Source organism: Protobothrops mucrosquamatus, unplaced genomic scaffold, assembly GCF_001527695.2.
Source record: "Protobothrops mucrosquamatus isolate PMUCROS unplaced genomic scaffold, P.Mucros_1.0 scaffold607, whole genome shotgun sequence".
Taxonomy (NCBI): domain Eukaryota; kingdom Metazoa; phylum Chordata; class Lepidosauria; order Squamata; family Viperidae; genus Protobothrops; species Protobothrops mucrosquamatus.
In genome coordinates, this window is record NW_015386905.1 from 202,449 (window position 1) to 224,641 (window position 22,193).

General features: G+C 40.9%; 1 protein-coding gene across 1 annotated transcript; it reads left to right on the forward strand.

Annotated features, from left to right (window-relative positions):
* The first annotated feature begins 3,586 nt into the window (after window positions 1-3,586).
* On the forward strand, window positions 3,587-17,914 carry RAD51D (RAD51 paralog D). Its single transcript, XM_029284457.1, has 9 exons — window positions 3,587-3,665; window positions 5,105-5,166; window positions 6,699-6,817; window positions 8,683-8,764; window positions 11,814-11,948; window positions 13,849-13,944; window positions 15,914-16,004; window positions 17,231-17,301; window positions 17,629-17,914. The coding sequence occupies exons 1-9, from the start codon at window positions 3,587-3,589 to the stop codon at window positions 17,797-17,799; spliced, it is 906 nt and encodes a 301-aa protein (XP_029140290.1). The 3' UTR covers window positions 17,800-17,914.
* The last annotated feature ends 4,279 nt before the right edge of the window (window positions 17,915-22,193 follow it).

Here is a 22,193-nt window from a genome sequence, read left to right on the forward strand (position 1 = left end):
GGTACAGGTACCACCTGTGGTACATTGGCACCTGGCAGGTGGTACGCAACCATCCTAGAAAACTGATAATGGGGGAGGGGAATAAGCTGAACTGGTGGCAGCACCGCACAAGCCTGAGCAAGAGATGGCTGGAGCTGCAGGGCTGTCAGGGCTCAGCGGAAGCGCCAGGATCAACGCCAGGCTCCAGCTGGAGCTTGGCGCTGATCCTGATGCTTCTGCTGAGCCCTGAAGAAGCACCAATCAGCTGGAAAGCAGCACTGATCCTGGCACTTCTGCTGAGCCCAAAAGAAGTGCCAATCAGCTGGAATGTTGCAGCTTCTCCAGGGTCTTGTGATTTACATTCAGATGCTTGCCAACTGATTCATATTTATGACGGCCAGTGTCCCAGGGTCATGTGAAGTGACCAAAACCTGCTGCAACCACCCAGCAGATGGGGGGGGGAACCAAACACCCCTACACCACCCCTGCTGCCAATCCTCAACAGAAATGCTCACAACAATGAAAATCTCAGACAGGAGGAAGAGCACCGCTGGTTGGGCAGGCAGGTGTCTTGCTCGGCTGTGGCTTCGGGGGCACTTTTTTCAGTGCCATTGTAACTTTGAACAGTCACTAAGTGAACTGTTGTAAGTCGAGGACTACCTGTACTTTATCACTTTTTTCCTTTTTTTTTTTTTTTGGTCAAGTTTTTGACACCTTGCTAGGCGACTGGTGGTACTCGGATGTTGCCATATCCTAAAAGTGGTACAATGGGTGGAAAGGTTGAAAAGCCCTGATTTATAGCACTACTGGAAAATCACTTTGTACAGTCAAAAATCTCTGATGAAACTATTGGTTTAATGAAAAAATGATGGACAATGAAGAATACCGGAAGTTTTACTAATAAACTGGAGTACATTGAACTTTGCAAGACCATAAGAAAACGTATCCAAGAAGAAACACGTCAGTTTAACGTGAAGCTTGTGAAAAAGGCAATTGAAGAAAACAAAGGGATTAATAGAGCAAAATGCAAACTTATAAATACAAAAAAGGTTTTTGCACTAAAACGTGAAGATGGCTCTGTGTGTAGAACAAAGTATTAAATGTCATTATATATATCACAACAAACACACTTGTAAGGAAATCTGGAGATCTAAATGAGTTTGTTGTAGAGTAAATATATTCATGGAACTGGAAACAAAAGATAAGTAAAAGATAATACTTGTGCATATGTTTGAATCAGTCCGACTCCTGCCAACTGCTTGGATTAGTCCTTATGGTTTTCTTGGCAACATTTTTCTGAAGTATCTTTGTTCCTAGGCTGAGAGACAATGACTGGCCAAAGGCCACTCAGTGGGCTTCTGTGCCTAAGGGAAGGCTAGAACTCTCCCTGTTTCTAGTCTGCTATCTTCACCACTACATTAAACTAGCTTTCACTACATCAATACATACATTATTCACTTTTATCCTGTCTAAGGAAGCTCATGCTGTCCACCAGGGCAGTAACGAGGTGCTATAAAGAGTTGAAGAAAAAGTCTTCATCATGATTCAGTCCCACCCAGGAATAAACAACATAGTGACTGCTTTAGAAAGAAGGTTGCATTTATTGAAGAAGAGAGCCAGACAGGAAGATGGCTCTGGAAGAAAAGAGAGAGAGTACGTGTAGGGAGTGGGTTTTTATACCCTCTGGGGCTCTTGAGGTTGTTTCCTGTTCCTGTTTGAGGCTTTGTATTTCCTGTATCATGTATTTTGACCTGAGTCTGAGTGTGCCCCTTTGGCATCTGTGGGTTAATCCTATTATGTCCTGCCTTAGAGTTTGGGTGGGGTATGTAGATTTTAGGTATCTTTGTCTTCCTAAGCTTCTAGCTGGGGGCCTCCAATCTTCCTGAATGGATTACCACATCTGCATTTCTACAGAGCTGGTTTCTGCTTGAGGGAGGGAGACTTGGGGCTATTAAGAAAAAACTGGGCATGCTTTTCTGCGTCTTTAAGATCCTTTGAGGGAATGTAATATTCTGCCCTTTTAATACTTCTTTCTCTGAGGGGGTTGATTTCCCACAAAAGTAATTATTTTCTTCTGCCTAGTGATTCTAGCTCTTTGCAGCTGTGACTGGTGGTCTATTTTATAAAGCATAAAAGTGATGGATACCTGCAGCATAATGTTTTATTTGAACACATGCTTACCTGCCCAGAAAATGAATAATGATAATAAGGACTATGCCAGTGGCATTGTCTGGGTTAAAAAGGGATAGATAATATTCTGATAATCCAGTGCTTTGTAAATTCTCCCAGACCATCCATTGGCAAATGGGCAGTCCAGCAGCTAGTTTGCAAAAATTATCATTGTATGTTTTCAAATTTCCAAATCAGTCTACCAATACAAAACAATCAAAAATCCTTATGTGCAGTCATATATTTCACTTTAAGTGTTTCCATGACTAGTTTCTTAAACATTCGTGATCAAATAGAAAAAACAATTCCAATTTTTGCTAAATTTGCATGACTGCTTACTCATAGTTGCATTATCTCAGAGCTAATGAAATTAATTCAGTTTTCTGGACTTGCACAATGCACTCTGGACCAATCTTTAGATATCCCTGCTGAGTTCACAGCTACTCCAGTAAAATATGATGATCAAGTTTGTAGCACAGTGCTTTGTGCAGACACAAACTACTACTGGCTTAACACATCACATTAAACAAACTTTACTTGCCAAACACTGCTCAAAAGAAGCATACTAATAATAGTACACCTGCAGTGTAGCACTTTTCTATCAAAACTACTGAAAAGATTACTACTTGTGTAGTGTACAGTAATAGGTTCAGGGTCCAGCCAGTAGGTGGAGCTAAACAGGATGTGGAGCAGCGATCGCTCTAGGAAGGAATCAAAATAGAGAAATCGGCGGGGAAAGTGAAATGAGTTGGAAGCTGCGGGGGGGGGGAAGGGCTTGGGGCTTATTTGCTTCTGAAGTCAAGTTAGGTAAATATTTCCTTTGACTTAGTGTTGCTGCATGCTTTTTCTCTTTTCTCTTTGCAGCTTTTGCAAAAAGTGGTAATTGTGGGGGGATCAGTTAGTTATCAAATTTTCGTGCTGTTTTTATGCTTTGCTGCAATTGTGCTAGTAAATGGTTCAAAGGAATTAGGAAGGGAGACCATGCCTGAAGTAGGCTCCCGGGAAACACAACTAATATAAGTGATTCTAACCAAGCCAATTATATTCTGCTTTAATGTGATGATCTGATTCACATCTTCTGCTAAGGAAATGACTGAGTTCCCACAATAAGTTATTTTAGTTAAGACTGGTCCATTCTGTGAACCCAGCTACATCTTAAGACATATGTTGTGGGTTGGCTTTGTCCACCTGTTTTGGACTTTCCTCCACTGAATCTAATTCACTTTGGTAAATTGTCTGCATGCAGTTTTATACAGCAATGCATTGTTGAGTAAAGTGCTGTTTCTGTGCAGTGTGTATCAAAGCAAAGCCCTTATGTCATTCCTACATGATAAGGGATGTAATTCTGGGGACACAGGTGAAATATACTAGCAGGTCTCACTTATGATGCTAGAAACGATCCAATTGTCTGCCTTTTCTATCTAGTCTCATTCCAGGTATGATCCTTCATGCGGGGCTGTGTCCTGGCCTCTCGGATGAAATGGTGCAAGTATTAAAAGCCAATGGCATCAAAACAGGTAGTTGATTGGGTGGCTGAAGGAGCAAGTTGTCCCACAATTTAGGGGTTACATTGGCTATAGTGAGCAGAGTAGATTCTACAAAGAATCCAGAAATCTCTTCCAATTTTAATTTTTGTGCAGCTAGAAAGTGTAATGTGGTTGGAAGAATTAGCAGGGTGATTCAAAAGCTTTAAAGAAGGAAGAAGGAAATAATATATAATTTGGGATATTGAAGATTGCAATTATATGTTTCTAACTTTTGCAAAGAAGATCAGAAGTTGCTTTTATTGTTCACATTTTTTTTCATTATTTTATATTTGTTTTTTTCTATTTTTGTTTCTGAAGTTTTTAAAACTTAAGTAAAACATTTTAATAAAATTGCATTAAAAAGCTGTGAATGGGATAAACCAGATATATATATATATTTCAGCCTCCCCCCTTCTCATTTGTTTTAGGTAGAGGTATTGTAGTAGCTTTCACCAAAAGGGGGTCTTTCACATGTTTTGTGATGGCATTTCCCAGGAATCCATAGCAGTATGGCAAAACAGCATTAAAATCCACAATAGATCTGGATTGACACATTGTGCTAAGCCAGTGGTTCTAAACTGTTGATCCAGTTTCCCCTTTTCTTGGTGTCGAATAATGTTATGACCTCCCCCCAAAAAACAGATTTGGCAATGGTGATCCCACACTGGATCTTTGACTACAAACAAGGAATTACAAGTTTTCCATTATTCCCAAGATATGCCCAAATTACCCATTGAATAATTATTAACCCCAGTTAATAATAGTACTTATTTTAACCATGATTTGTTGAGTCAAAATGGCTGAATTTACTTTCAGTTTGAAGCCAGGATGAAACAACCCAGATCCTTGGGCTAGTACAGGTAGTCCTTGACTTATAACATTTCATTTAGTGACTGTTCAAAGTTACAACTTCACTGAAAAAAGTGACTTTTTCACACGACTGTTGCAGCCTCCCCATGGTCACATAATCAAAATTCAGATGTTTGGCAACTAACTTATATTTATGACAGTTTCAATGTCCTAGGACCATGTGATCAACGTTTGCAACCTGCTGACAAGCAAAGTCAATGGAGGAAGCCAGATTTATTTAACAACCATGTTACTAACTTAACAACTACAGTGATTCACTTAACAATGGCGGCAAGAAACGTAAAATAGGGCAAAACTCATTTAAGAACTGTCTTGCTTAGCAACAGAAATTTTGGGCTCAATTATGGTCGTAAATCAAGCATTTCCTGTAATATATGATCCATTGACGAGAGAGCCAGTGGTAGGTCATAGATAGATTCTTGGTAAATTGGGTGTGTAGTCTGATGGAAGAGAATTTTTGTATTATTGTTGGGTAGTTTGTAGGGTTGGTTTTTTTTCTAGATGAAGCTTTTTCCTATTTTTCAACTCCTTTTTCTCTTATCTTCCCAAATGTTTTATAGTGGTTGATCTTGTCTCATCAGATCTGGAGGAAATTGCCCAGAAGTATTCTTTATCATACAAGGTGAGTACAAGGAGTCTCTACAGATGATTATTACATATTTCACCACACAAAACGTTGCATAGTTCTGACTGATCAAGTCCTAATAAAACAAGAACAAATAAATATCCCCTGAGATTTCATTGTGATTGGAGGAATATTTATATTTGTTTTGTAGAACTTGAAAAAAAAAGAGAAACTCTTGAAATGATTTCTGTGATTGGTTTTATAAAGACTGATCTGTGAGGTGCTATTTAAGGGGTGCCCATCTTTAGGGCCATGAACATATTAGAGACTCAAAAGAGTAACCTGGGTTTATAAATACTATTTATAACATTTATACTGTGTAGCTGTTCATTTTATAACTAACTCTCTCAGAACTAAGCTTCATGAGGGGTTTAAGAGGGCCAATGATGATGCAATCAGCAAGGGTGGTCAATTGTGGCATATAAATATCATTGTCCACATGCTGTCTTTTGGTGTCATTACACTTTGCAGCTAATGCTCCTTGGCTAATCAGAAATTACTTGGGGATCTCTTTTCCCCTTCTGCATAATTTTACACGCAAAGGGATGGTTTGTTTCCTCTTCTTCCTTATACTCTAGTTCAGCGGTCCTCAACCTTTGTGGCTTGGCGGGCCGGCTGGGGGCAGGAGAGGAGAACTGGGCTGCAGCGGGCCAGCGCACATGCACATGCATGCCATCTTGTGCAAGTCAAGCTGCGTATGTGTGCGGTGGGCCGCTGCTCACGTGTGTCAAAGTGCCCGCATGTGCGTGTGCATTGGTCCACCGCTTGCGCAGCCTGGTTGCAAATAGGCCATGGCCTGGTAGTGAGCCATACCCTGGGGGTGGGGACCCCTGCTCTAGTTGATGTTCTGTCGCCCCTTTGACTCATTTCCTCCCTTCTCCCCTGTTGACCTTTCTAGCCCCCTGGTCTCATCCCCTAAGCTGCCCCCTAATTTCTGTTCTTGGCTCTCCTAATTTTTTTTTCCTTCAGTACCAGCTGGCTGTTGAGCAGTACAAACCTGACTTGTAGCTGCGGTGTTCTAGTCTGAGGTCTACATTATCTAGATCAGGGGTAGTCAACCTTGGCTCTTTTATGACTCGTGGACTTCAACTCCCAGAATTCCTGAGCCAGCTAAGCTAAGCTGGCTCAGGAATTCTGGGAATTGAAGTCCACGAGTGATAAAAGAGCCAAGGTTGACTACCCCTGATCTAGAGTAAACAGGGGAAAAAATTAATTAAAATGTTTGCTTTAATTAGGAGGGTAAGGGGTTTTGGTGGGCACAATGGAGAACAGTATCCCTAATGCTAATTGATAGGCCTTTTGTCTATCAAGCTGAGTGTTTCCCAATTGTGGCAACTTTCAGATGTGTGGACTTCAACTCCCAGAATTTTCAATAACAGCCATGCTGGCTGGAGAATTCTGGATACTGACAACCATACATCAGGAAGTTGCCACAGTTGACAAACCCCGCTCCAGCTGCTGGTTGTTTTGTCCCTTGTTGTTAATGCTAAAGCTGCAGATGGTAAGGGATTGATAATCTTCTGTTACAGACCTTAGTTGCAGTACGACGTGTGTTGCTGGCACAGTTTTCCTCCTTCCCAGTCAATGGGGCAGATCTCTATGAAGAGTTGAAGCACACCACAGCAATCTTGTCTACTGGAATTGAAAGGCAAGGGGTGATTAATCAGAACACTGTGTTTTGTTGAGGGGAACAAACTATCTAAAACAGACCTGCTCCATTAATTTTTAAGCTCACATATATAAGGGTTACACCACAGAGATGCAGGGGGCATTGTTCCACATCCTTGCAGGGCTAAGTAAAAGAGCAGTTTTCCATTGCTTTTTTTTAAAGCAGAATATAGCTGGTGGCTGTACTTTCACCATATATTTAATTACAGTTAACTAGACCACACTTTTACTTCACTCCATTTTTTATAAATCACGCTAGGTTAAAATGAAGTTCACTAACTTGTGCCTCACTCTGTGTATGGACCCCAGAAGTCCTTACATCTTCTGTATGGCTTCAGTTAGGCTTATTCCTAATTGAATAAGCCATAATTCAGTTGACTGGATAAGCAGTTCGTGCTATCTCAATCACTGTGTCAACTGTTATGATAGCACTGCTGTTAACTGAGGAGGGGGATAGGAATGGGCCAAGACATGGGCCACGTTCCTTAGGCTTCTTTCTCATAGTGTATTGTGAGAGCAAAAGCAGGGAAAGACAACCACTTATTCTATGAAAGATTAATGGGGAAGGAAAATGTATTGAATTTTAACTGAAGGTTACATGTGTGATCTTTATTCTTTTATATAGTATTTTTATTGAATGACTAAGCTGCCTAGAATTGTCTTGGCGAGATGGGTGGCATAGAAGTTTAATAAATAAATAGAAGCGCAATAGCAATAGCACTTAGATTTATATATTGCTTCACAGTGCTTTATAATCCCCATAGAGTCAACATATTGCCCCCAACAATCTGGGTCCTCATTTTACTGACTTCAGAAGGATGGAAGGCTGAGTCAACCTTGAGCCTTGAACTCTGACAATTGGCAGAAATAGCTTGAAATACTGCATTCTAACCACTGTGTCACCATGGCTCTTTGAAATAAAGTGTAAGAACAAAAGTAATTTACTGTTTTATAGCTGTCTATTCAATGATAGGTGTTTGAAAAATAATAATTTATTAAATTTATATGCCACCCGAGTCCCTGGAAGTCTGGGCATGTCGTGTTTAACCTATTTAATTAGACACAGCAGCTCAATTTAGATCTATAGTGAGCAGAAATTGAGAGTTAACAATCCCATGAATATAAGCATGCGCTTTAACTGGCAATACTTGGTTTTTCTATTAGAAGCATATCTCACCTTTCCTCCAGAAATTCAAGGTGATTTCAGGAAAGGCAGGTTATAAATCTAATGAATAAATAAATAGCCATATAACAACCAGGTGAGGGAAGTGAACTAAGAGATAATGACTGCCCTTAAATTGCCCAATTAATTTTCTGTGGTTGAGGAGTCTTTGAGTATGGATCCAAGTACATTAAACAGTATCTTGCCTGTTATGGATCAGTTCTCTGTCCAGAGCAACCATCCATTCAGCCCTAGTTTGCTGTAAGTTCTTTTCCCCTCTCTTAATATGGCAGAGGACAGTCTTCCCTTTCCCAATTGCTTGTAGAAAGATTGGCCCCCAATGAATAATCATTGTGGTTGGGAATGACAAGAGCTGTAGTCTGACATGTTTGAAAGCTTCTGGATTGAGCAGGGTTGGTGGGCAGATGAAAAACTGTGAAAACTGTGAGTTGCCAGGGATGAAACTGGCAATGTAGTCACTCTTTGGTTTGCTTTGCCCTCTTTATTTTGGGCAAGCAGCAAAATTGAATTTCTGATCCCAAATAGAGACCCTATTCTGGCTGCTCCTTTGTCCTTCAAGAGAGAAGACCCTGAAAGGGAGACATATGTGAAAAAGTGCAAGATGAAAACTGGGGTGCACATGTCCTAAAATTCTCATTCCCCCCCCCCTTTTGCTGTTATAGCTTGGACAAACTTCTTGACTCGGGTATATACACAGGGGAACTGACAGAACTTGTTGGAGCACCCAGTGCTGGAAAAACTCAGGTTGGCTGTCCTTGACATATTTGATTATTAAACAATTTGTCTGTTACCTTCTCATTGGACTTTAGATAGGATACAATCTTATAAAGGTGAAATGTGTATATTAACATGAGGAAAATTATGTTTTACTCAACCACCGTCAACTGTGGTGGACTCTCCTTTTCAAAGGCCCAACAAGAAATGACTTTTCTGTTTTTGACATTTGTTTTGCTTTATGCTAGCAAAATGCTTTTTGTAACACAGGTGTATATATCTAGGGAGCACTTGTACATTGCAACAAGCAAGATTATATGGGAGACGGATCCAACATTGCTACAAGTTGTCAAAGATATACTAGGTTCTCCCTCTAGGAGTTTTGTCAGTGGATATTGGTTTACCTTATATAAAAGGAGGAGGGCAGGATTTGAATCAATGAGTTCTATTCTTTAAGGCAGGGGTCTTCAAACTTGGCCCTTTTATGACTTGTGGACTTCAACTCCCTGAATTCCTCAGCTAGCATGCCTGGCTGAGGAATTCTGGGAGTTGAAGTCCACAAGTCATAAAAGGGCCATGTTTGAAGACCCCTGCTTTAAGGGGCCGAAATCCAGCTTTTTTTGCAGAGATGGGTTCGTCAGAAGATTGGCCTGTATGGTATTTTGAGCCTCAGGACAAGATAATACATTTCCACATAGGGAAGCTGATCAGACTGCCAGTGGCATTTTTATTATTAGAACCGGGGAAATTTTCTCTGCTGCACTTGAGGGCATTAAGTCCTCTATCAAACTGGAGAATGTGCTCCAATGGAAACCAGTTAAAGAAGGAGCTTTGTATATTTTAAAAATTTATGGTTGCCGCTGACTAGTTTCTTCCTCCCGAGACATAGATCAAAGAATTTTTCTGTGTGCCTGATTATTTAGCCAAGTTTTTCTGCAAGCGGCCTAATACGTTGATGTGTTGGGCGTAGGTATAGGTGTTTGTGGGTCATTCCACCCTCAGCTTGGTGTATTCCCAAACTGAGCTTGCCTACAAACACAACTTCATTATGACAATCAATTCCTGCCTCTTTAAAACGTGTCTGTTTTTTGGAGCCTTCTGAATGTGGAAACATGGCCTTGTAGCAAAATCCTTGATAATCAAAACCTTGATTGAAAATAGCAAAACCCTTGATTTTGGCAGACATTTTGGCACAGTTTCCAAAGCCATAGCAACTTATTTTCTCCCCCCTAATATAAATCCATTAGAACACCTGTTTTTTAATCACAAGGTCTCTTGGAGTAGTCTTTATGAGTTTTATCACAAGGGACAAGTCTCTACCAGTTGCGCCCCTTTCTGGATCGTGATGCTCTACGCACGGTCACTCAAGCCCTCGTTGTTTCCCGCCTGGACTATTGCAACGCTCTCTACATGGGGCTCCCCTTGAGGTGCACCTGGAGGCTCCAGCTAGTTCAGAATGTGGCCGCGGGGGGGATTCTGGGGGCCCCTAGATACTCCCATGTAATACCTCTCCTGCGCGAGCTGCACTGGCTGCCTGTGGCCTTCCGGGTGCACTTCAAGGTGTTAGTAACAACCTTTAAAGCGCTCCATGGCAATGGACCTAGGTATTTGCAAGACCGCCTTCTACCAAACACCTCCCTCCGACCAGTCCGCTCCCACAGAGAGGGCCTCCTTAGGGTGCCGTCGGCCAGTCAATGCTGGCTGGCGACCCCCAGGGGGAGAGCCTTCTCTGTGGCAGCTCCTGCCCTCTGGAATAACCTACCCCCCCGACCTACGTACAGTTGCGGACCTGGGCCTTTTTCGCTGAGCCCTGAAAACCATTTATTCCGGGCGGCCGGCCTGGCGTAGCTTTAATTATGTTTTAGTAAAGGTTTTATATAGGGTATTTTAGAGCAGGCCTTTTATTTAATTTGATTTTAGAATAGAAATTTGAGTATATTTATTGTGATTTTTATCATCGCCTGTCCACCGCCCTGAGTCCCGTGAGGGAGATAGAGCGGTATACAAATTCAAATAAATAAATAAATAAATACCTCTGGGTTTATAATATCAGCTATCGCTGACCTGCTGTCTGTAGATATGTTGTATTTGGATTCCTGGAATTCTGTGCAATGAATCTTCAGGCATCAGATATGGACTGTGAAGGTGAAACACAAAAGAATGGGGAAGAAAGAGAGGAAAGCAGCAAAACAAGGTGGCTGCCTTTTAAAATTAAACCTTGCTCACATATCATGCTAAGCTATCCATAGTTTTATGGGTTCCTATATCATCATAAGCCAAAACCAAAGCAAGCCACATTATGATGTTCCTATAATTACTGGCTTCAGTGGGGTCTATTCAGGAAGGGAAAAGCACAATGATTGCTTTTGCTTTTTGGAGGGGTGTCATTGTAGTGGAACTTTTTCCTATCCATGTGTAAATTGTCTGAGGAGTGAGTAACTTCCAACCCAAAGTTTTTTTCTCCTTGACTAAGCAGCCTGTCTAAGTATTAGTCCAAGTGTAGTAAAAAATTAACTGTGTGGTTTTACTTCTAAGGAGGAGAACAATGGTTTTCCTTGTTAAGAAAACAAATTGCTTATGAAGAAAAATAGCATATAGCAAAAAAGCACCCATTATGTCTTTATTTAACGATGCGTGTATGTGCCTTAGAAAAACTTCCTTTCTGCTTGAAAATTTGGAGAAAGAGGCTATTTTCTAACCAGGTGCTCACCCCTGGGGAATTTTTACAAGACCCACTCAGCTAAATATATTGGATAATATATTGAATAAATATATTCCTCCATTCTCCTCCTCCTCCTCCTGCTTGGATGCAGACTCATTTTGCTTCCATTTGTATGCAACTTGGTATTCTAGCTTTGTGGCTTATCATGCTATCTGAACTCCAAATAACTGCCATTTCATGCTCCCCAAATTCAAGATTCATCACCTGTGGACAAATCTTGAGAGTTGAAGTCACAGTTTGCGATTTGCCGGCTTTTCCCAAACTTTTGGAAGGCAGGCTACAAAAGGCTGCCTTCGTGCATCCTAATTTCAGAAATCACATATGAGTCTTAAGCTCTGCCTCTTGTTGTGTCTCTAGGTGTGCCTCATTGTAGCTGCAACTGTATCCCATAGTCTCAAGCAGACGGTCCTGTACATTGACTCGACTGGGGGCTTCACCAGTGCCCGTCTCCTGGAGCTACTGAATTGCTTAACTGAGGATGAGGAGGAGCAGGTCAGCTGAGCAGGAAGTACTTGTTGTGGGGTGTTGGTACCTAGAAGAGTATCTTCAATCTCTTAAGTTCACTGGCCAAATAAAGAAGCACTGAAATAAAGAAATATTCTCTCAGCTGGGATGTATAATACAAGTAATTCTCAACTTAACAACAGTTTATTTAGTGACTGTTCAAAGTTACTACGGCACTGAAAAAATATGACTATTTTTCACATTTACGACCATTGCAGCATCCCTGTGATTACATGATCAAAATTCAAATGCTTGGCAACTGACACATATGTATGACGGTTGCTGTGTCCCAAGGACATGTGATCACCTTTTGCAATCTTCTGACGAGCAAAGTCTCTCCCTCCCTCCCTCCCCATCTTTTAACAATATTTTATCCTGATTGGGATTTCTATTTTTACTCTTTTAAAGATATTTCTGTGTTAGGATTTTAATGCTTTAAAGCTGGAAGCTGCCCAAAGTCGTTCGCTATGAGACGGGTGGCAAATAAATTCAATAAATAATTAATTAATAAATAAAGTCCGTGGGGAACCCAGATTCATTTAACAACCTTGTTACTAACTCAACAGCTTCCACTCCCAGAATTCCCAAGCAGCATGCCCACAGTTCTTAAAGTTGCTGAGCTTAAAAGAACACTGTTCTAAGCTGTAATAGGATGCTAACTACTAAATACTGGAGGAGTAGGTCATTATCTGGAATAAAAGATAAGAATAAAAGAGACCCAGTTCAGCTGCAACCGTTTGAAATTGTGATGGTGTTGAACGAAGAGACTTGCAACCTGGGTCTGAAGTTATAGCCGTTGCAGTGCCGCTGTGGTTACTTGATCAAAATTTGGATGCTTGGAAATCCGCCGACAGTTAAACCACAGGGGCACACTATCTAGGCCCAGCTGCCCTATCTCTTCCCCCATCTCAGCCACTCATTTGCCCCACTTGTGTATGAAAAGCTGCTGCAGCCCAGAGGCCTCTGTCTGCTCCCAGCCCACCAGGCCCAGGAGGCTTCGACCAGTTACAGGGCCCACCGGTGTGTGCAGTACATCCTACTTATCTTTGTGGGTATTTTGTAGCTGCTGACAGGCCTGCCCAGGCTATTCATGGCAGGGCCTTCCGAATGAGGTTGCCTTGTGCCATTCTGCAAACAAGCACCATCCTTGTGATGATTCCGAAGCTTTGCTCTCAAAAATCGCATGATTTAGTGAAAGGCTTCCAAACTATTACCAGAATGGAGCTTATCTCACAGTGCTTCGAAGCCTCCTTCTGCCAGCACTGAAAGGCTGAGTGTTAGAATGGTGTAATTGTTAAAGGACTTTGTCACGAAGCAAATACTACAGTTCTGAGTTTGAATTTCATCTCTGCCAAGGTGGAGCCTTTTCCAATCTGGTGCTCTTTGAATGCCTTGAACTGCAATTCTATACAACAAAGATGTATTGATTTGATGGGGATTATGAGAATTGTAATTCAGTCCTTTTAGAAGGCACAATATTGGAGAGCAAAGTCGTAGGTTAATCAATACCCCATAGGCTTCAAAGTCCTCCCCCACCCCTAAACCATGCTGGATTTTTTTTATTTTTAATCCCAATAGAGCTCTAGATGGGCAAGTCTAACTTAAACATTTACTGATACTAGGTACTTAATAGGTATTTGATTTTGAGTCTTCAAAAGCAATGTTATATTAATGTATAGCATTAAGATGGTTCTTCTATTGAAGAATGTTGAGCCTCTGGGCATCTCCAGAAGGATATAAGAAAAGTCAAAATAGTGGGGTGAGGCTTTGATCACATGATTGTGGCTACTCTCATGTTTTTTTTACCCTTATCCTGTGAGCATGCAAACCTGACAGGGACATCCATGATGTGTTACCTTACCCTGTTCCTTACCCCATTACCCTGTAGGCTGAGGCATTGCGGAGGATCCAGGTTTTTCGTACTTTTGATGCCTACAAAATGCTTGATGTGCTGCAGGAAGTCCGCAGTTATATGGCCCAGCAGGTGGGTGCTAAATGATCTCCGCAATGCTTGCTGTTTGTGGATTTATCAGAATACAGGGGTGCCAGAAGAGTGAGGAGGGCAGGGTGGATAACATTTGTTTAGACCAAGAGCCAGCCTGGCTTTTGAGTGGTATGATGGGGGATTGTACACCAAAAATAAGTAAGGCTAAAATAAGATTTAAAGTTAATCAAGTTTCAGTTTGATTTAACATTAAACTAAATCAGTGAAGTACAGTTCACGTGTATACTTCTACCTACTTAATATTTTTCTTTTTGTGAGATGGGCAGCTATATAAATTGGATTATTAAATTCTGCCTTTTTTTTAACCTTCAAAATGAAACTTTTGGAGGATATTTCAAGTTGTGTTCCCTGTTTTAAAAAGGCTGGATGGTCATGCTGGCCATTATCCTGTTTAATGTTTGATCAGGGAAATCTGAAGAGAAGGGGAATGGACTATGTGACCATGGTCTTACTTTATCGCACTTTGCGGCTGCACAACGAGGGTCACCAGCAGGTGAGCTGGCCTTTAGATCTGCCTGGACAGGCAAGAGATTTGAGGCTGGAGGAAGGGGATAAAGATAATACACAAAAGAGCAAAGCTAGTATTATATGGTTCCCTGATTGACTTAATCCCTTTTACTGGGACTCAAACCTCTATTTTTCCTTTTCTATTCAGAATATTGCTTTTCACCATTAAAGTAACTGGGAAGACTAGAGTCACTCAGTCTGGTCTAACTTTTTCAGTTGCAGCAGACATGCAGGATGGAGTCAACAATTAAATGGCTAGAGACGGCAACAGACATTGTTATCTCTAGCCATTTAATTTTTGACTCCATCTTTTCCAACTTGATGTGAACTTTCCAGTGATTCTCTGGACCACTTTTATCAGGCAGTGAAATAAATCCTGCACAGTGTTCTGCATTCAACCAATGTTCATGCTTTTTCTAAGCTCTTCCTCCTCGGGTTGAGAGGTCATTTCTCAGATGAATGGACTGGAATTCTGGTATCTAGCACATTCATAACTGCCTTTCTCAATCCCAGCAACTAGACCTAAAAACTGCATTTTTGCTCGGTTGTTCCTCACATTTCTTTCTTAGTATTTTGTAAATCAAAATAGAAATTGTACATACCTGTAAATAAAAATCAATGTTATTTATTGGACTCTGCATTGTCCTCCGGTGTTTATAACTTGACTGGTAGTATCACATACTAAGTTGAATCTTCAGTCAGAGGTCCTTTCTCATCCCTTCTTTGGCTTCCCATCAGTCTTAACCTTTTCCTAGCTAACCTAAAGATAATCTCCTGGTGTAACAGATCTTTTACCTTTGGCGGGTATATGGGTATCACTTAACAGCTAGCATAAGAGGAGGGAGAAATGGGAGTTTGCTATCACATTTGAAATAATTGGAGAAAACTGATGGTGGACTGAAGGATCTAGCATTGAATACACCTTGCAGGCAAGTGTTCTAAATGGATTTTTAAGAGGACAGCTGTGCAGGCAGAACCGTCTTGAACATCCAGGACCTAAAATAATAATAATCTAATAGTGACTACCTAATCATTCCCTTCTCCATCCTACTAGCCAACCCCTTTCCTTTCCTAGCCCATTATAGTGAATCCCCACCACAACCTCACCATTCCATTTAGCTTTTTTCTGCTCTCCCAAATTCCTGAAGACGGCTATGATTTCAGATCTACTCAATATAATTAAAATAGGCAAACTCCCAGCCTATTCAGATGCCTTTGATCTAAGACTAGTATTTCCTGGTGCAGAATTTAGGCATAGATAACATATGGGACATGTGAACCCATGGCTTTAAGCTATAAGCAAAGTTGAGTTTTTGAATGTTTCATCTTCCCCATCTACTCTCCTATTCTAAGGAAAGGTACCCATTGGCTTTTTGTAATTTCTGATTTGTATTTGTAATTTTATTTTATTTACATTTTGCTTTTATTATTGTTTTTTAAGATACTCAGCACCTCTGGACCAGTAAAGCTACTTATTGTGGATTCCATTTCTGCTGTAATTTGCCCTTTCTTGGGACTTCGGCAGCCCGATGGTCAGTTGTGTACATCTATCATCACAGAGAATGTTTCTTAATATGCTTCATTAATGGTCCTATTGTTTTGCAGTATCATATCCTAGATGAGTCCATAGTTTAAAGCAGGCGTATCTAACCTTGGCAACTGTAAGACCTATGGACTTCAACTCCCAGAATTCCCTTCTAGAACTTGAAGTCCACAAGTCCTAAAGTTGCCAAAGTTGGACACCCTGGCGTAAAGAATTAAAAATATAACATTTTGAAACATGGAGGACAATAGAGAGATTAACAAGGCTAAGAGAAGTAAGATCACACAGGTTCCCTGATGACATTCGGTGTGACAATCTATTTTCTGCATGTTCAAAGTTCTGTAGCAATAAAGTTTCATATGAATGAAGTAGAGAAGTATGAACGTAAAAGTATAGTACACAAAGATCAGAAAAGACCACACTACAATATTTAAGGTTCCTTGTTGCGGTTTGTTGTTGTTCAGTTGCTAAGTCATGTCCGACTCTTTGCGATCCCATGGACCATAACACGCTAGGCCCCCTCCTGTACTTCATGTCTCCTGAAGCCTACTCAAATTCATGTTCATTATATTGATGACACAATTTAACCATCTTATGCTCTGCTGTCCTCTTCTCCTTTTGCCTTCAGTCTTTCCCAACATCAGAGTCTTTTCCAATGAATCTTCTCTTCTTATTTGGTGGCCAAAGTATTTGAACTTCAGCTTCAGTATCTATTCTTTCAAAGAATAGGATTAATTTCCTTTAGAAGAGATTCCTTATGGCAGGGGTCACCAACCTATGGTCTGCGGCTCGGGACTGGGCTGTGGGCTCTTGGCCAGCGGGCTGCGGAAATGGCTGGCTGGTGTGCGCACGTGTGGGTGTGCATTTCCCCCCCACTCACGCTAGTGCCTGTAACCCTGTTTGTGCATGCATGCGGGCGCGAACGGGAATGCTAGCGCGTGGGGGGTGTCCGTAGCCCGTATGCGCATATACCACTAGTCCGGGTGGTTTGCGTGGCCCATTTGCATAAATCTGAAATCAGAGAGCTAGCTGTTCCTAGCTCATACAATTTTGAAAGGCTTCTCCAGCATGGATGTGATACTGAAAGTTTTTGTTGTTACTGTCCTGCTAGGTGGGTGTATATTTTGGGGCAACCCCCAGAGTCTAGGGGAAATACAATGAATAAAGAGAATTGTATAGCTTTAAGCGTGGTGGTCTCTCATTCTCCCTTCGTAGGCATGGCCCTCATGATGCATTTGGCTAGGGAGATGAAAACCCTTGCCAAAGAATTCGGGATTGCCATATTGGTAAGTATGTGGACCAGGCTTTTACTTATGCTTGCTTTTGGCTTTATGTGTGCATGAGTGCTGTAGTTCTGCTCCTCTAGTGTGAGCTAGATCAGCTAACACACTAAGTCTGCTACCATTGCCTGGCCTTTTATTCTAAAATAAGTTTAATCTAAAAATGGGAGGGGGTATCACTTGGATTTAGTAAAGCAAAGCATCAGCCTCCAGCATTACCTTTTACTTTTAAGATTGTTTTTTTTAAATGGGCTCCATAAACCTTTTAGAATACAGGTGGTCCTCACCTGATGACTGTAGTAATGGTAAAGCTAACTATCTGTTATCTTTTAGTTGACAAATCATGTGACCAGAGATGCTGGCGGTGGTTTTAAACCAGCACTGGGTCGCTCGTGGAGTTTCATACCTAACACTCGGCTGCTGCTGGAGAAGAGAAAAGACAATTGTGAGAAAGCAGGTCGAGTCGCATCTTTGATGAAATCTTCTCGACAGGTGAAAACGTGAAACAGATGTCTCTACTGTGGCCTCCATATATCAAACTTCTCTAACTTAGTGATGTTCAATTGTGTTGGAAATACATCTCTCAGAATTCCTTGCCAATATAGCCAAAGGCAGTCATTTATCAACAATGTAACCTAATAGTTAGGAAGTAGGATGGAAAACTTTATTGCACAGGAATAAATATGAGACCCGGGCTCGTTCATAATAGTTATCTTTCTTATTAAACACATTCAAGTCCCTTCCCCCATTCCCAGGAAAAATAGCTTTCCCCAAATTTGGCACCTCTGAAAGAGCTGGACTATAGTAATAGTCCAGCTCATCCAACTATAATGGACTGCATAATTCTTAGCCATCATGTTTACTAACAACTCCCCTCAGTCTCAAGCTGCATGGCCAAGTCACATGTTTGCTGAGCATAATGAATATTGTAGTCCATAGTTCTGGAAGGCACCAAAATTAAAGAAGGGTTAGCAGAGTTTTAGAGGTGCAGAAGGGCTGTGCAGACTTATTATGTGGGCACACTTTAATGCAGTAGTAGACATGGCAGCACTCACTGCTTTTGTATGAATGTGACAACATTTGTCAGTTGTTGGTGCTGGCTGGAGCTGATGGGAGACACTCTAGAAATAGAACACTAAGGAAGGCTAATTATTAGTACTATTAAGAAATGGGATTATGTCAAGAACTGAATTAAGAAAGAAGCACAGATGAAAAGATAGGAACAATTGCAATTTGTCAGGGACTTTGACTTTGCTCTAAGAGCCACAGCTAATTTGTGGTTTTGGATTCTGAGCAGAAAACATACCCTGCCTGTCCTTCATATTGATAGGCCTGTAATTTTAATTTAATTTTCAAGCATAACTCAGGAAGGGACAGGAAGCATGGAAAGGTTAATTGTCTTAGAGTAATGGAGTTTTGATACATATGGGCATTTTCACAAAATAGTTCCTGTTTTAGTAAAAAAAAAAAAACCCCACTACATTTTCTAGTTTCTTTGTTTACAGTACTTGGGTGGGAGGGGACTTTTCTAAATAAAGCTCTAGATTAACGGCTCAATATTTTATTTTATAAGAATGGATATATGGCCTTTATTTACAGAGCCAATCCTGTAAATAGATAACACCTGAGTTCAAAATTTTGCTTTTCAGGTTGTAGGAGTCTCATTTAAAGTTTAACTGAATGATTAATAAAGCGGGATGAGGCAGAGAATTGGAGCTATTCCATGGGAAGTATATGTGAGAATATCGGTGCCTAGTGAACAAATTCAGAAGGCATGTCTCTGACTGAAAAACTTAGAGATAAAGTTGGCCTTCCCTTAAGTAAGTTTAGAGCAGTGTTTCTCAACCTTGACACTTTTAAGGCATGTGGACTTCAACTCCCAGAATTCCACAGCCAGCATTGCTGGCTGTGGAATTCTGGGAGTTGAAGTCCACATGCCTTAAAATTGTCAAGGTTGAGAAACACTGGTTTAGAGGGCTAGACAGAATGTTTCCATCCCAGGATGGGCAGTTTGAGTGACCCAAATGTGGCTGCAAGTATTGCTCATTTGGATTTGGAGTGTTCCAAGATAAGATTGCCTTTAGAACACATGTAATGGCTTGTTTTGGGAAGAGAATTTTTTGTCATAAAACATGTTATCTGTCTCTATCAGATACCGTAGTACAAATCCTAAGAAGGATTAGCCTGCACGACTGTTTTTTCTCTAAATTTAGGCCATACATCTGCAGCCCTGGATAGTATTCTGGTAACACACTGATCTGAAAACTTCCAAAGTGTGCTTCTCTCAAACCACTGTTGAACACTTAGCTCATTGCTTATCAGAGAAAAGCTGTATAGAAATTAATTAATGGATAGTCTTGTAACTTCTACTAATAGAGACTTGTAGTTACAGGTAGTCCTTGATTTACAACCACAATTGTGGGGGGACTGGAACTTCCATCGTTAAATGATATGGCTGTTCAGTGAGTTGTGTCTGATTTTATTATCTTTTTTTTTTTTGCTTTTATCACTTAGCAAATTGCTGTTGCAGTTGTTAAATGAATCATACATTCATTAATTGAATCCAGCTTCCCCAATTGACTTTGATTGATGGAAGATCCCTGGGAAGGTTGCGATCATGTGATCCCGGGATGCTGCAACCATCATAAATACATCCTAGATACAAAAAGCACCTGAATTTCAATCTCATGACTGCAAGGACACTGTAATGGTCATATGTGTGAGGTCATGTCACTTTTTCCAGTGCCGTTATAACTTCAGTTGCTGAATGAATGGTTGTAAATCACAACTACTTTGATAGGCTTTCCTGCTACCATGTTTCCCCGAAAATAAGACCATGTCTTTTTTTCCCCTCCAAAAGAGACACCAGGTCTTATTTTTTTTGGGGGGGGGTGTCTTTTATACTCACCTCTAGCATCGACAGCTCTGTCCTGCCAGTCTACCTCTTCTGCGGCTGAAGGAGCAGCTTCATTCTGTAGCTGCATTCCGGCCTGCATTTTGCAGTTAGGCCTCTTCAGCTGAGTACCGAGCTATGCATTCAGTCGGTTCTCAGCAGAAGAAGTGGGCTGTCAAGGAGAGGCCTGGCTGCAAGGTAAGTGGATGTGGGGCGTCTGGAACAGCTCCACCCTCCCCACCCCCGCCCTAGCTTGATTTTTAGGTGTGTGCCTCACCCCAAAACTAGGGCTTATTTTGGGGGTAGGGCTTATATTAGGCCCACCCCCCCAAAAAAATCAAGCTAGGGCTTATTTTCAGGGTAGGTCTTACTTTTGGGGAAACACGGTAAGTACTTGTATTGGGATTCTCACAGTGTTCTTCTATTTTACAGCCTTTTGGAGTTCAGGCGGAATTAGACCTGAGGAACTGGGAAATGAAAAAAGGAAGTCCAGTCACATCAGGCAAGGGACTAAATGATGGCATGGGCATGGCTTCCTGATCCACAATTGGCTTTCCTGAACATTGCAGAAGGTCTGAAAATGTAAAGAACACTTCAGTTTTTAGAGGAATGGAAAATAAAAACCAGTATCAGCCTTCTCCAAACAGAATCTGCCTCCCCGATTTATTGGATTTCAACTCCCGAAATCCCGAAAGAACATGATCTACAATCGGAGATGATCTGAAGTCGAAAACCTTTGGAGGACTCAGATCCTTTGGTTGGGACTCTCATATTGTGTTGGTTAATGAAGGAAATGTGCATTAGATTAACTAAAGTCAGGGGTCACTTTTCACCACTTGCAGTTTTTGTAGATAAATGTACAGTTTGTCAATAATAAAGAGATATCGAATGGAATTGTTTATCCAAAGGAGCTTCCATGTTCTTTGTATTGCTACAATGTATTGACATCCTGATCTTTGCTATGTGAAATGGACGTGAAACTGCACTGCATTGATTTTTCTTAACAAATCAAGCAAGTTTGTCATTCTATAAGCCATTAAAAAGGTAGAAATATACATCAAATGATTTCTCGGGGTTCTTGTAGATGCTTTGTATAACAGGTTAGTTGAGGAACCAGAACTCTACTTCTAGTGATGAGCACATTGCCTTTTAGATATTTGAGACTTCAGTTGGTATTGGCCCCAATCCACTTTATTCTTGGTTTATACAATGGAATGGTTTTTCATATAAAAATATTAATAACATGTAGGGGAGTGTAGCTAGCCGCTGATGAGAATGCCATGTTCAGTTCTCTGTTCTTCCCTCCATCTAGCTATTTTTTATTAATATATAACCAGTTTATCTTTCTAAATATCTTATCAAATAGAAAGAAAATTTAAACAGAATGTTAAGGAAGAAGACTGCGCAAAAGGAAGGGGATCAAAACTTATTTGAAAGACCTGAAGACAGTTGAGGGAATACCTTTTCCCAGCAGTGAAGAAGCTGAATTTCTTCATATGTTTTTAGCCTCCAGCCCCTTAATCATATTTGTTGCTCTTCTCTCCACTCAACATCTTTTTTATATTGTGGCGACCAAAACTGGATGTAGTATTCCAAATGTGATCTTACAGGGCATTATAAAGCGGTACTAACACTTCACATGATCTTGATTCTGTCCCTCTGTTAATGCAGACTTTTTGGTTGCTGCAGCACCCTGCTGGCTCATATTTAAGTGATTGTCCACTAGGATTTCAAGATTCTTTTTGCAGCTACTGGTGTTGAGCCAGGTTTCACCTTATCTGTACCTGTACATTTGGTTTTTCTTGCCTAAGTGTAAAACCTTATTTTTCTCTACATTAAATTTAATTTTGTTAGATAGGGTCAAGTCTGTTAATATCCTTCTGGGGTCTTGGCTATTCTTGCCAGCTTGATGTCATCCAGAGCTGTGGAGTCGGAGTCGAGGAGTCGGAGTCAGAGGAAATTTTGGGTACCTGGAGTCGGAGTCGGAGTCGGCAAACAATGCACT

Excerpts from the sequence above, each read along its gene's own strand:
- RAD51D (XM_029284457.1), top strand. The coding sequence starts at position 3,587 with ATGATCCTTCATGCGGGGCTGTGTCCTGGCCTCTCGGATGAAATGGTG. Across the intron at positions 16,005-17,230 it reads GGGACTTCGGCAGCCCGATG|GCATGGCCCTCATGATGCAT; the intron begins GTCAGTTGTGTA and ends CTCCCTTCGTAG. Across the intron at positions 17,302-17,628 it reads AATTCGGGATTGCCATATTG|TTGACAAATCATGTGACCAG; the intron begins GTAAGTATGTGG and ends GTTATCTTTTAG.